This window comes from Gymnogyps californianus, chromosome 3, assembly GCF_018139145.2.
Source record: "Gymnogyps californianus isolate 813 chromosome 3, ASM1813914v2, whole genome shotgun sequence".
NCBI lineage: Eukaryota > Metazoa > Chordata > Aves > Accipitriformes > Cathartidae > Gymnogyps > Gymnogyps californianus.
Window position 1 is genome coordinate 2,032,804 of NC_059473.1, and position 14,285 is coordinate 2,047,088.

The window sequence follows — 14,285 nt, forward strand, 5'->3', positions numbered from 1 at the left end:
AAGATAGAGCTCTTTTTCAGTCATCAGAGATGATTTCTAGAGATGGAAGCACATGTTTCAAGGTGCCAGGCTGGAAAGATAGGTTTGAGGATGGACCTTAAAATACATGCCTGGGCAAAACAAAAAAGAAATAAAGAACCAGGTATTTTGCAGAAGTTCAGTTATAGTAATTTATATTTTATCCATTAGGCTAAAAATCATGATGTGGTATCACAAGAATCAAGGCAATATATTTTTTGTATGACACAGGAATTTTGTTTCCTTTTCTAAAGAATGAAAAATGAAAATGAGTTTTCCATTATTAAAAAGATGATAAGATTCTGCAAACTAACAAGTAAAATATTCAGAATGGGAAGTAGCTATCAGTCTAGACTGTTCTGCCAAACTGAGAAAGACAGCAAAGTTGATTTCTGATTGAGGACATTTTTTATTCAGGACTGGATTTTTTTGTTCTTCATGACTTAATCATATACATGCTACACGAGTACTTGGTAAAAAGATCTCAGAGAGCGTCTTCTCTGTGTAAAATTCAGCAAAGGTAGGTGGCACAAGGGCAGCTAAAAATAGAACTCAAGACAACTCAAAATTAGATAAAGCCGTTCCTATACTTATACAGTACTTTACAGCATTCAAGTGGTTCAGGTGCTCTCAGTTTAAAAATTACCTTTTTTTCCCTGCATTTTTTATGTTTAGGTTATTTTTGTAGTAATTAAATAGACTGGCATTGCTGTTTGCCGAATTCTGTTACAGGAATTTGCATTAAGCAGTATCTTACTCCAAGAATAGTCTCTTTGCAATAAAAATGGTATATTTTGAATTAAGATTTGGTCAGTGGAACTGGGAATGTCAGTCTGGTGTTAACTGTGAAATACATGATGACTTGAAGCAAGGACGCCACTGCCTATATTATTTTGTAATTGTATGTGTATTTTTGTCTGTAAGCGCTTAATTCATAGGCGCATATGGCTACTTCCTACTGTCTGAATCAAAGTCAGGCTGTGGCAATTTGGTTCTCTGACAATCAGAAGAGGAGCAAATCCTGCCATTCATTCTGCAAAACTGCTGTCAAATTGTCAGCTTGCCAGCGGACAACTAAAACAAACCTCTAGTATCTCATGTGTAGTTGTGGTCACCTCTAAAGAGAAAGAGCTTGGCAGGCTGTGCTGTGCAAAAAATACTCTGCCAGCCATTGTATTAAATCTTTTTACACAATTCCTCACCAAAATTTGTCGTTTGCTTGGAAATAACAATCTGAAAAGTAGAGCCTGTACTGCTTGAAAACTGTCATTACTAGATTGACTTTCTTTTATTACGTTTTTCCCTTCTGCACTATGTTTTCAGTATTTCTATTATCTACCATGTCTTAGGCAATCACGAGATGATGGAGTCAAGGCATTTGTCCCTTACAGCACTATGGCTACAAACTGAAATATAAAAAGACTTGCTTTTGTTTATATTGCAGGTGGAGGCTTTACATCAAAACGAGGAACCTTTGGAACTACTGGAAAATTGGAAACTATGATGAGTGTTTCATATGGGCGAATAGAAGATCTAGTTTTCTCTGGCGCTGCTACTGGAGACATTTATATCTGGAAGGATACTCTGTTGCTGAAGACGGTGAAAGCCCATGATGGACCTGTATTTGCCATGCATGCATTGGATAAGGTATTTATCATCTTATGTGATCCATTTATCTTTATTATTTTTGTTGCAATACTGGATTGTAGAAGTGTGTCACTAACATATCTCCCAGCAAAGTTACTCAGGTTTTGTACATGTGTATGTAAGCAATACATTGTTCTACATTGCACTAACATTGAAGGTGCTTTAATAAACAAAACCGTAACAGAAAACAAGTTGCACTGGATGAATCTGAATGTGATTAAAATCACAAAACCAATATTAATGAGTTCTGTTATTTAATAGGCGTGTATTTGTAAGCACCACATTATATGTGCGCGTTACCTGACCAATAGCTTTCAGACCTCTAAATATGCAGAATTTATTTCTCACTGTGCTCATGCATGTCATTTTCGTATTTGTAAACCACAGGAGAGTAACAGGTGACATTCATTGCCTCTTCAACCTGATCCCAAAAATATTTTTGCATTATCAGTTTCCCAAATACGAAACATGAATTTTTTAATAATATTATCACTGTATCTTAAGCAAGCAAGACTTCAAATATCCAAAGGTTTTGTTTTTCTGAGTTAATTATTCCAGACAGCGAAAGTATTTTCCTTCAGTTGCATCAATAAATCTTTAAAAGAAACTATGGTAAAATGTATTATTGACATCACATAAATGAGGTTGGGGCAAAGTTTTGCCACTTGAAATCCACTGGCAATTTGAAGATGTTGATAATGGAATATCCTTTTTGAGATGATAGTTTCAACTTTAAAAGTATAGCATGAGAAGAAGAATATTAGCTATTAACGTTTTGATATATCAAGGTCAGTTAAGATCCCTGTGGCTCAATCCTTTCTGGCCCTAATTGATTGTCCGTAGCTTTTCCATCAATTTTTCTATTTGGTCTTGGCACTGTATCTTCTAAACATCCTCTTCACTTACATTTTTGTTGGTTAGTTAGTTATGCTGTGTTTTGCACTCACTTGGCATGGATAAAGAGAATCTACCAAGGGAATTAATCAAAGAATTGGTCCCTATGCATTATTAGAACTCAGTTTGAAGCATCTGTTAAATCCATTGAATTTGGAATAACTTGAGAAGCTATTATTACCAACTACTGCCTCTTCTAAGGATGAAGCGCATATGTTTCCATAGCTTATTTCCACATGCAGAAAAATGTTATGGTCCAGCATTACTGTTTACAATAGTATGCACTCTGCATGGTTATAAGTCTTTATAACCCTAGAAAAGCAACTCTAAATCTTCTCCCCTTATATTTTTTCTTCATAGGTATAGGCTCCAGTATTTTTAATTGGACACATGAATAAAATGCAGGGGAGAATTTATACTGCCTTTGGACAAGTCTTTTTAAATATTAACACATAAGTGCTGACATTTGTGTGTGTTTTCATACTGTGATAATACAGGGTTTTGTAACTGGTGGAAAAGATGGAATTGTGGCACTTTGGGATGATATGTTCGAAAGATGTCTGAAGACATATGCTATTAAAAGAGCAGCACTATCTGCTAGTTCTAAAGGTATTATTTTTCAGTGTGTTTTAATAAGGACTATATGCATGAAGGCTGGTAAAATGGCAGTAATAGGTGTCAAATTTTACCAGAACACAAAGGGAACGGTAATATACTACTTACTACTCTGTGCTGGAATTTTCTGTTTTGATTGATATAAGTTGTATTTCACACAATCTTTACCATTTATAGTTTGTTCTGCTATTTTCTCCTCTATTCTGTGCCATTTGGCTTTGTTTTCACTGAAGAAATGATTTTAAAAAGAAATGTCACAAGCCTGTGAGTCTGTTCCAAAATCTGTTCTGTTTAGCAGCTAGCTTCCTCAACTGGCCCAATTTCACGTAGTAAGACCAAGGTCCCTATGAGTTGGAAAGACCTGTTAAATTGTACTTCCCCGGGCTCAGTGTGGAAGTCTGTAAAGTGATATTCACAGATAATCACAGAATTAATGTCCGTGTTGCTGGAGCATCTGAACCCCTTACACACTGTCACTGTTAAAGCAGTAAAATATCAATCTTTATATTGCCACAGTAGACTAGCACAAGCTCCCCTCCTTTGAACTATTAATTAAATCCATGGATTATCTAGTAGTTTGATCAGGCAAGTGTATCTCATGTTTCATGATTTTAAACAGATTTTAATTATAGATTATATAAACTGTATGAACTATAGGTGATATGAGGCTCTTTTTGATTTCACAATAAAAGCCTAAAATTAATGTCTTTGTATTCTTCAGGTTTACTTTTAGAAGACAATCCCTCTATTCGAGCCATCAGTCTAGGACATGGGCATATGCTAGTGGGAACTAAAAATGGAGAGATACTTGAAATTGATAAAAGTGGCCCTATGACTCTACTTGTTCAGGTACTCTATGGATCTTCCATATCAAAATATTCCCTGTAGAAATACAAGACATTATAAGATTTTTCCTGGCGATTTTCTTTCTGTTTTCATTAATCCTGTTGGCCACCATTGCTGTCCTTGCTCAGGCAGAAGTTGATGCTTTCTTATGTAAATGACTTCGAGGTTCACTGTGGATTACAGAATTCTGAAGGTAAAACAAACAGTCCATTAAGTTCAAAGGCTGATGAGACTTTTTATGAATTTTTTAGACATTTCAGCTTAGGACCCAACATAAAAATGAAAAATGAAGAGTAGAGCTAACACAATTTATTTGACAGTGTGGTTGCATTTATTTGCTTTTACTGAAATAATATAGTGTATTCCGAAGGATCCTATACTTTGATTTGTGAAAAATTGTTTTAGAGTTATGACAGCTTCCTACAGTGACACACAGTTGTCATTGCATGTGTTGCAAAGCATAAAGAGACCTCTTTTTGCAAGACAAAGTATTTTGTAAAGTTTAGTTAAAAAATTTTCATATCTATATGTCCACTGATGTATCTGATGTTGCTTTGGTTTAGTGTCTTGAGTAACCCTAATATCTATATGTAGAAAATTGTATATATCATTTACTGAGTTATAATTTGTCAAGTTTTTACTTTTTGTTTTCTATAACTGACTAAATTAACATTGTTTTTTACAAAAATACTGTTTCTTTGGTATTTTTCTTTCCAGTTAGTTCTGATCACATAAAGTAATCTTTCAGATTTGTATTGCCTGCATGACAGCCTTACTAACTTAAATGTGTAAAGTTGTATTTTATAAATTATTTAACTCATTCACTAATTTGGAATGGCAATCTCATCCTAATATAGTTCCCTTCACGTGAATAGTAAGGTTGCGAGATAGTAAAATTACCCGATTGCTGTGAGTTTTCTGATAGAGAAGTGCTGTTATTGTCACCCAGCTTAAATTACATGCTTGCAGGCATCAACTTGAGCCAAAATAGAAAATACATAAGGTGTAATCAAGATGTCATCACAGCTCCTCCCCTTTTTCTTTCAATGGTATTTTTCCGTCTCAATAAAAATGCCAGTTACCAAACTGAAATCCAGATTGAGAACAGTAAGAAATGATTTAACCTTGACATGCAGTGCCAGCAAGCTGCATGCAAGTTGAAGGAAATCTAGAAAAAGCAGGAAGAGTGATTAAAAAGTTTGAAAACTGAGTTCTGAGGAAAGATTAAAAGAACGAAGTATGTCTATGTTGGGCAAACAAGTTCTCCAGGATCTAAAAACTTACATAAACCTTGAAGACAGATTAGCCCATATTAGGATTTCAGGATAAAGTCCTGTTTGGGGCATAACTATTTCCTGTTCATTTCAAGTCTGGGAGAGAGAGCATTGGAAGAACAGGAATTACAGCTAGTAGTAGTGGAGGAGACTATGGAAGAGTATATTTTAGATGTTTATCATAGGAAACGGACCAGACATTCAGGTCTCTTTGAATGTGGAAAATTTTTGAGAGGAGATGATGAAAGCCTTATTGCCTGAGACTTGTAAAAGGAGGCAGGGCAAGTGCTAGAACGTATTACATAAACCCAAATGCGTTATTTTCTCTTATATTAAATGATTTCCTTTAGGGACATATGGAAGGAGAAGTCTGGGGCTTGGCAGCTCATCCTCTCTTGCCTGTCTGTGCAACAGTGAGTGATGATAAAACACTACGAATCTGGGAACTTTCATCCCAGCACCGCATGTTGGCAGTGAGGAAACTCAAAAAAGGTAATTCTCATTTGGCCATACACTGTGTTAGTAATGATACTACTCTGTTTCTGTAACAGTTCCATCTTTGCTTTCGGTGCACATCACAGGCATTCATTAAGTAGGAAGAGGACACAGTCATTAGGAAATTGGAAGCATAGGAAGTAAATTGTCTTTGGCATGTGTCAAGTCAATGAAAAGGGTAGAAAGAAAAAGGATTATGATCTATTGTAGTGGATAATAATAAAATGAACTTTAATCTATTTTCCTCTGATTCTAAGGAGAATGAGTTGACCTCAGAATCATTTTCCTTCCTAAGACTACTTAAGGCCAGCATATCTGTTGCTGACATTAAAAAGTTTCCTTATAAAGACAAATGTAAAATTTTCTGCATGTTGAACACAATCAGCCTTCAGTGGCAACATGAACTTTATGTGTTATACCAACTTCTCTGAAAATGAACAGTTTTCCTGCCCTCTCCTCTGTATAAAATTAGATGTGCTATGTTGAAATCTTGCCTTCTCAAAATTACTCTTATTTTGTTTACTCATTGATATCGTTCAGGAAATGTTATGGTGTAAATTCAACATGCTTCATTTTCAGTGACAGATCCAGAGCACAGGAACTCTAACTGGCTGAGGGAAAAGGAGTCAAATGTTTTGGAGAGGTGAACTCAGGGACGGATGAGGATAGCTGTATGAGAGAGTATGGTCAGAAATAATGTTGAGGCAAAAAGTAAGTGGAGGAAGTGTAGTACATCTCTGTTTAAGTGTGCTCCACCTGAAAGGACCCATTATTCAGTCATATAACAAAGAAGCTTTCAAGTGTAGTGTCCCTGAAAGACGTGTAGTTATGCTGCCCATAACGAGTCTTTGAATTTTCCATCTGGATAACCTTTCTGTATGTTTTCTTTTTTTTATTATTTTATTTTATTTCTATCATTGGTGTGTTTAGAATGTAGTTGGAAGGTTGGTATTTGCACCTAAACCCGCATCAAGACTGATCAAATCACCATTGTCAACTCAAGAACAGCCTATACAGAGGGTACATTCCCATTTAGTAAAACATTAATCATAGCCCTCCTATCACATAATGTATTTATTTTAATAAACAACAAATCTATTTTAAAAGTATATACTTGATGTAAAAACCTTTCCGTTGCAGTTTATTGATGGTTTTCTCAATCCCAAGTTTGTAAACCTCAAGATACTCCTTTCCATTTTCTTTTTTAGGTGGACGATGCTGTGCCTTTTCCCCTGATGGGAAAGCCTTGGCTGTAGGGTTGAATGATGGGAGTTTTCTGGTGGTAAATGCTGACACTGTTGAAGACATGGTCTCTTTTCACCACAGGAAGGAAATGATCTCAGATATAAAGTTTTCACGAGGTATAATCAGATGATAAGGTGAAAGGGCAGTGTTTATCTTGGAGTTTGTTCTTCTCCTCTAGACAAAAGATTGAATGTTCAGAAGGTAGACTGGCTTTATACGCGCTCCATGCATTTAAATACTTTACAATTCTGTATGGTTGTATGCAGCCTAGTATAATGGGGCCCACCCCTAACTGGTGCATTTGGATGCACTACAGTAGTAAAAATGCATAACAATAATAATTATAACATGTACATCTTTAATAACCTCAGTGTCTCTTCTTTACAGAATCAGGAAAGTACCTGGCTGTGGCTTCCCATGATAATTTTGTAGATATTTACAATGTACTTACCAGCAAAAGAGTTGGCATTTGTAAAGGTGCATCTAGCTATATCACACACATTGACTGGGACTCAAGAGGTAAAATGTTTGACCAGAGATACAGATTTAAAATGCCTATAAGATGGAGTATCAGAAAACTGTTCTCGTACAAGTTACTAAGATAAACTGTAACTACTAATGCAAATGACTTTTCAATATCAAGCACCATATGGGTTCAATGCAATTACGTTTGTTGGTGGAATTCATCCTCACTTGTAGCATTTGTACCGGAGTACATGGTACTTCACTGCTGACAACATGTGACTAAAATGTCGCTTATGAACGTAACATTGCTTTTCGTTGCCCTGTTCTTTTTATAGTTTTGTAGTGCATGACACACTCTTCTTTTCCACCTTTTATGTCCAATTTCCTTTCTTCTTTGCTGAGCATTACATGGCAATCACTGCAATGAGGTTAGAGAGCCTTATTGTCACAACTAATTAAGTCTAGCAGGATCGATAATGAGCTCGTGTGAATAAGCCTTCCTGGACCTAATACGATTCTGTGTGGAACCACCTGTGTGTCTGAGCCCTGCTTCCCCTGTTGTGCTAGTCCCAAAATGTGGTGCAAGCTCACTGACAACAACAGGACCTAAACTCCTTTCAGAATCCGTTCGGGGCTGGGTGCCATTCTTGAGCTAGTAAGCCATGCTGCAACTGAGCTGGCACTGTGTGCCTGCTTACAACCCTTTGTGTCCTTAATGGTATTTATTGGAAACTCTAACTGAACTTCTAGATGTAAAGAATTAATATATTAAATTGTATAACCTATCTTATACAGGTCAGATAGGAAGGACATGATACTACTATAGTCCCATATTGCACTTCTTGTTGTCAGTGATTCCAACAGACTGAATATAGCTCATGTGACAAAGGGCAAGATGCCCAGTCAAAATACAGCAACATTGGAACTGCACTAGTTCGTATCAGTTGATAATCTAATCCAGTGTTTCTCAGTAAAAGAGTGCTTTGCCTGGCAGTTAAGCAGTTTAGATATTGTAGAACTGCTTTTATGGTAATTAAATCCCTACAGGATTTCTTACGCTAGTGTAGTTGTTATAATTTGAAAAATTCAGAAAATGCCTTTAATTTTCTTATAGCAGAAATACTGTAAAACTGAATTTGAAAGCACTTTTTGCTTCTTTATGCACAAATACTTGCTAATATACTATCAATTGCATACAGGATTATCTTCATAGTATCACAGTATTTGTATGGGTATGGTAAACTTCATATTCAAGGACAGTTTGGTGTGTAGCTGCACTATATGCCAGTTAGGCAGTGCAAAATAGACAGGAGCTTACAATGTTTTTAACTTTTGGCAAAGCTGTCTTGCAAAATTGTTATGAAAATTAATAGCATACACTTTTTTTTTTTACTTTCCATTATCATGATGATGAAAACACAAGGAGAATATTTATCAGAAGAAAGTGATTTGCTGCAAGACAGTAATTTTTTTTAAGGATGTTGGATGGTATTTAAAATATTACTTCTGCAGTGAATCAAGAGTATAGGATTCTTATGAGAGTGATTCTAAGCATCTGTTTTACTTCCGCTATGAATAACTCGGGAGGATAATTTCTTAGCTTAGCTCCAGAAATCTCTTCATTCAATCAAAAGAAAGTTTATAATATTCATAATAATGAATAAGATTCATAATAAACTCTTATTTCGTATCCAGGGAAGTTATTGCAAGTCAATTCTGGTGCCAAAGAACAACTATTTTTTGAAGCACCAAGGGGGAAAAGGCATATTATAAGAATTGCTGAGGTACGAACTATGCTTACTGGATTTTTTACTGTGAAAGTTATTTTTCTGGACTGTTGAAAATTAGCATGTTTTGTCTTCAAATGGTATATTTTTTCCTTTTAAAATACTGTATTTGCTGTGGTTAGAATTAGAATTATTTAATCATTCTGTTTAGTGTCTTTCCTAGCATTTATAAATGGTAGAACTTGCAAATTTCTGTTTGTATCTCTAAATTTATTGTTGTTTGTTTAATACCAGTCATTTCCCCACAATGCCTTCCTGAACAATCACCTGTTTTCTGTGTAATCAGCGTGCATACAGGTTATAAACCATCTTTAAACAGTATGACCTGGCTTTTAATGATGTTGATTATTTGTGACACACAATTCTTCTACAAAATTGCCGATGTTCAGCACCTCAGAAAATCTTTAAGGAGATTTGTATCCAAATCATGCTCTACCTTGGGAAAGTGGGAATGTTTAAAGTTTTAAGCCTTTTGATGAAGATATGCAGTTTATATTAACAAGATGGAAACAGTGAACAGTTTCTAAAAACACTAAAAAAATTAAATTAATATCAAACATAGAAAAATATACGCATGAAACCAGTGTGTATTTGGTATGTATTAAGATGACTTCTTTTGGGGAAATTTTGATTGCAGATAGAGAAGATTGAGTGGGACACCTGGACATGCGTTCTTGGTCCTACTTGTGAAGGAATTTGGCCCATGCACAGTGATGTCACCGTTGTGAATGCAGCTAGTCTTACAAAAGATGGAACGCTATTAGCTACAGGAGATGATTTTGGTTTTGTGAAGCTTTTTTCATATCCAGTGAAGGTAATAAGTGTATTTATTTCTGTGATTAGAAACTGCACAAGAAAAGGAATTAAGGAAGACACTGTTTGCAATATGTCAGACTGCTAACATGCGAATTCTTTGTGCTACAGGGCCAACATGCAAAATTCAAGAAGTATGTGGGTCACAGCGCACAGGTAACCAATGTTCGGTGGTTACACAATGATTCTGTGCTGCTGACTGTAGGTGGTGCTGATACAGCTTTGATGATCTGGACCAGAGAATTTTTGGGCATTCAGGAGAGTAAGCTGGTTGATAGTGAAGAATCAGACACAGATGCAGAAGAAGATGGAGGTAAGAAGAATTGTATAGAACACATTTTTAATTTAGTCTTTGTTCCACAGAGACTCACACAGGTGTTTAACTTGAAGTGGGCAGAAACTTTCATGTGCTAAAGTTCAATGTAGGGAGAGCTTGGTAGGATTTGTTTCCTTCCTTTTATTGGTGCAGATCTTGTTTTCTACTCTTCTACTATGAAACAAGGGTAGTTTGTTTTATTTTATGTTTTATTTTTCTAAGGTTATGATAGTGATGTTGCAAGAGAGAAAGCAATTGACTATACTACTAAGATCTATGCAGTAAGCATCCGAGAAATGGAAGGGACAAAACCACATCAACAGCTGAAGGAAGTTTCAGCAGAAGAGAGGTATGACACACAACGGCATTTGTTTCCAAATGTATATTGCATTCTTTTGAATCTCTTTTCATTCAACTAAAACTAGTCCTTAGAAATAAGACAGGAATTTTAAAATTCACAAGATAATATTTAAAATGGTGTTCACAGGGTACAACGTGTTAATGTGATGGAGAAAAATATGTATATATAAGTAAAACACCTGTGAGTGTTGTGTTCTCTTCTGCTGTTCACATAAGCAGTTATATTCTTTCCTAATTAGTATGTGTAGCTGTGCATATGTCTGTGGCAGGGCGTTTGTGATAGGGTGAGCTTGTAAATACTTTGTAGTTAAGGCTTTTGGTGATGTTTTCGTTGAAAGATTTTTCAGTTGCTTATAATCGCGTCACATTGTTACTGTTAAAGCTGAAATTTCCCATGGCACACGTTGGCCTTAGGCTGAATTATTCTGAAAAAAATAAGCTGGAAGGAGAACGTATTGGAGAGGACAGTAAAGAAAAGAGGTAAGGGCTTAAGCATAGAGGGCGAGGTCCAGTGAAACACAGACCTAGGGGAGTGGGTGAGTAAAAACTCTGGGACCGGGAGTGCTGGGACAGAACCAGGAGTATCTATAACCAGTGGAGTACATTCCCCTTTGTAATCTGGAACAGTAAATCTACACCTGTGAATCCAGTTGATGACTCAACTGTGAATCCATGCAGTCTCTTTTGGTAGCATTTCTCTTTGTAAGTGGTCATTCTTTTATCATGAGTTTTCTGGCTTTTGCCCAACGTTGGGCACTGACAAAAAGGACTGCTGTGGGTTAACCCACAGAAAGAATTTAAGCTTAGTTGTTTCCCTTTGCTTTACCCAGAACACATGACTAGTAACAATACCAGTAGTGTGATGGCATATTATTCTCCCCACTGGGATCCTGCCCTAGTTAGATATATAGTATCCTGCCCTAGGATTACATAGTCCTTAGGGAATACAGCGGGTGCAGAAGTAAGCACTGGTGCACTGTAGGATCCCTGCTGCAGGTATTGCAAAAGATGAGAGCTGTGTGTAGAAAGAGGCCGGGATGGCAAGAAGAGAGCGCTCTGGAGCCTGTGGAGAGCTGCCTTCTTGCTGTTCCTGCTTCTGTCACAGAACTACTCGGTGATGGTTGGCAAACAGAATATTTTACAGGCAGCCTCTAACTCTGTGTACCGCCTCATTTCCTGCTGTCAGCTGAGAGAAGCGTGGCTGAATTTGCAGAAAAACTGCATGCTCACAGCTGCAAGTGGAGATCATTTAAGCAGTTCTTTGAACAAACATGTAACACATAATTACATTGAACAGATTCAGGTCTAAGGTTCTTTTACTTGACTACTGAAAATAAGTGGCGACTTTTGAGATTTTTGGCTTTAAATCTCCTCGGTGTCCTGATTTGCAAGATACAAAATGGAGTTAGTAATACTTCCTAATCTCATGCAGACCTTTGAAAAATAAATTAGTTTATGTTTTTAAAGCTCTCAAAGAATGCAATGCTGAACATCATAGACAGAAAGTAATAATTAATAATTTTTCACTCGGTATTTGACTAGGAGAACAAATGTTGGGTGTGAAAACCGAGAAGAAAAATGTTGCACCCCTTTTTTTTGTCACACCTTTTTAACAAAAACATGCAGCAGGAGGATTAGTGATTTTTTTTTTAATAAAATGTTGGACCACAACCATTTCTTTTCCCCTTTTTTTAAGGATATCTCTTTCCATTTTCTCATTTACTCATATAACATCTTTGTTCCTCCATTTTTCTATAAAAAGTCATAGTGTATTATCTAGTATGCATGAATGTTTTGAGAATGAGTTAAAAAAGGGAAAAAAATTATTTTATTTTGGGCGAATACTGCTAAACTCTTATTACACATGATATAACAAGTGCCAACGGTACAATGGCCAGATGTTTTACACCAGAAACCCTTGTACCTTCCAGCTGCTTTATTCTGCTTTGATGATGCAAAAGCAACTGTAGAGAGAGTTTAATTGACCGATTAAGCTGGGCTTACAATTGTTTTGTACTAGTGAATTACCAACAATATGAGCATAAGCATCAGTTTCTTCTGCAGCTTTTCAGCACCGTTTTCAGTCCAGGAGTGAAAATCACCACAGTCCCTTTGGGTCCCTAGGAAGCTTTCCTTCTCTGAAACCTGGCCATGTGTCTGCTGTCTGATGCAAGCAGGTACCCTCCTTCTCAGAGGAGTATCTCAGTCTGCCACATACACTTCAGGCTTCCTGGCTTTTGAGTCCGTCCACATTCTTAGTCCTATGCTGCATGAGCTGATTCAGCTGAACCTGCTGCGTTGCTGTGGAGGAAGGGCACCCCCTGAAATGAACAGGCAGTTTGCCTTTTTCAACCTTTTTAACAAAACATATAGTACCTGCAAAGCAGCACATAACAAGACAAATGAAGCAGGCTTCCTGCTTGTCACACTAACGCTGATAACCCATAATGCAGGGAAAACGTGCTTTGTGCTATCCAACGCTACAAAGCAACGCTGAAGCTGGAAGCTCCTCTAGTATGCCCAAGTGTTTCCACACTACCCTCCCTGTTTATAGCTGGTGGGCCTAATGAAAGGGGTAGACACCTCCTCTGCAGTGAGGTTGCCTCCGATTTCCGTAATAGTCTCTTCATAATGACTGTACATGAAAATAGCATGCTGTAGCCTATCTGAAGGAATAATCTATCCCATAACACGTTTTAGACTGAAGAGAGCAAAAAGGAAAGTTTTAACATTCTCCATATCTTTTTTCTTCTTACTGTCTCTATGTAATCAACAGTTTTGTACTTCATTTTAAAATAGCTTAAAAATAAACCCTTGTAACTGTCCTTTCCATCATTTCTGCTAAAGAGTCACAGCTATTCTACACATTTTTTTATATGTCCTCTTTCAATTACAGCTACTTCAATATAATCATGTATTTGGAATTTGCTGTTCTGATAAATTTGTCAACAGATCCTGTACTTTTCATATATAGCTTGTTAGGCAAAGATATATTCACTTCCCCTTCTTCATCGGAGTAATATAAATTACCAGAATTTATAGTCAAACAACTAGAAGTAGAAATGTTATGGTGAAATGTAGGCAAAACTGCAGTTTCTGAGGGTGTTGTGCTGGGATAGGGCCTTAAGCTGTGAAAGGTACTGGGTTTTGGATGCAGTAAGATGAGATTAATGCGTTGGCTACTGCAATTGTCAAAGACTTCGATTTTTGGCCACAGTTGTACTAATATGTGCACAATTTATGCAGAACCTCGACACTCCCAATTACGAGTGCTTCGAAGTGAAGCTGACTTCTCTCGTAAGACATATGAATTATGAGGCAAGCTTCGTAGCTGTGCCAGATTTCATCTTTTCTGAGAATACAAAAGAATGCAGCAGCTAATGAAGGGTTTGTCTGACCATATTCTAAAAGCTTCCTTGAAAGCACTGGGCTGACTTTTCTTTGCACGTACAAGGGTCCAAAGTGACAGTCAATCAAGCCAGATGAAATTAAAAGTCTACAAGTACTCAA

General features: G+C 36.7%; 1 protein-coding gene across 2 annotated transcripts in view; it reads left to right on the top strand.

The window, feature by feature from the left end:
* EML6 (EMAP like 6) overlaps positions 1-14,285 on the top strand; it is a 117,544-nt gene that overhangs the window by 78,007 nt on the left and 25,252 nt on the right. For both annotated transcript variants that reach the window (XM_050893842.1, XM_050893843.1), the window contains exons 18-27: positions 1,463-1,665; positions 3,057-3,168; positions 3,896-4,023; positions 5,645-5,786; positions 6,998-7,150; positions 7,422-7,553; positions 9,195-9,283; positions 9,924-10,100; positions 10,211-10,412; positions 10,638-10,764. In XM_050893842.1, coding sequence (XP_050749799.1) covers positions 1,463-1,665; positions 3,057-3,168; positions 3,896-4,023; positions 5,645-5,786; positions 6,998-7,150; positions 7,422-7,553; positions 9,195-9,283; positions 9,924-10,100; positions 10,211-10,412; positions 10,638-10,764 — 1,465 coding nt within the window. The remainder of the gene's footprint in view (positions 1-1,462; positions 1,666-3,056; positions 3,169-3,895; positions 4,024-5,644; positions 5,787-6,997; positions 7,151-7,421; positions 7,554-9,194; positions 9,284-9,923; positions 10,101-10,210; positions 10,413-10,637; positions 10,765-14,285) is intronic.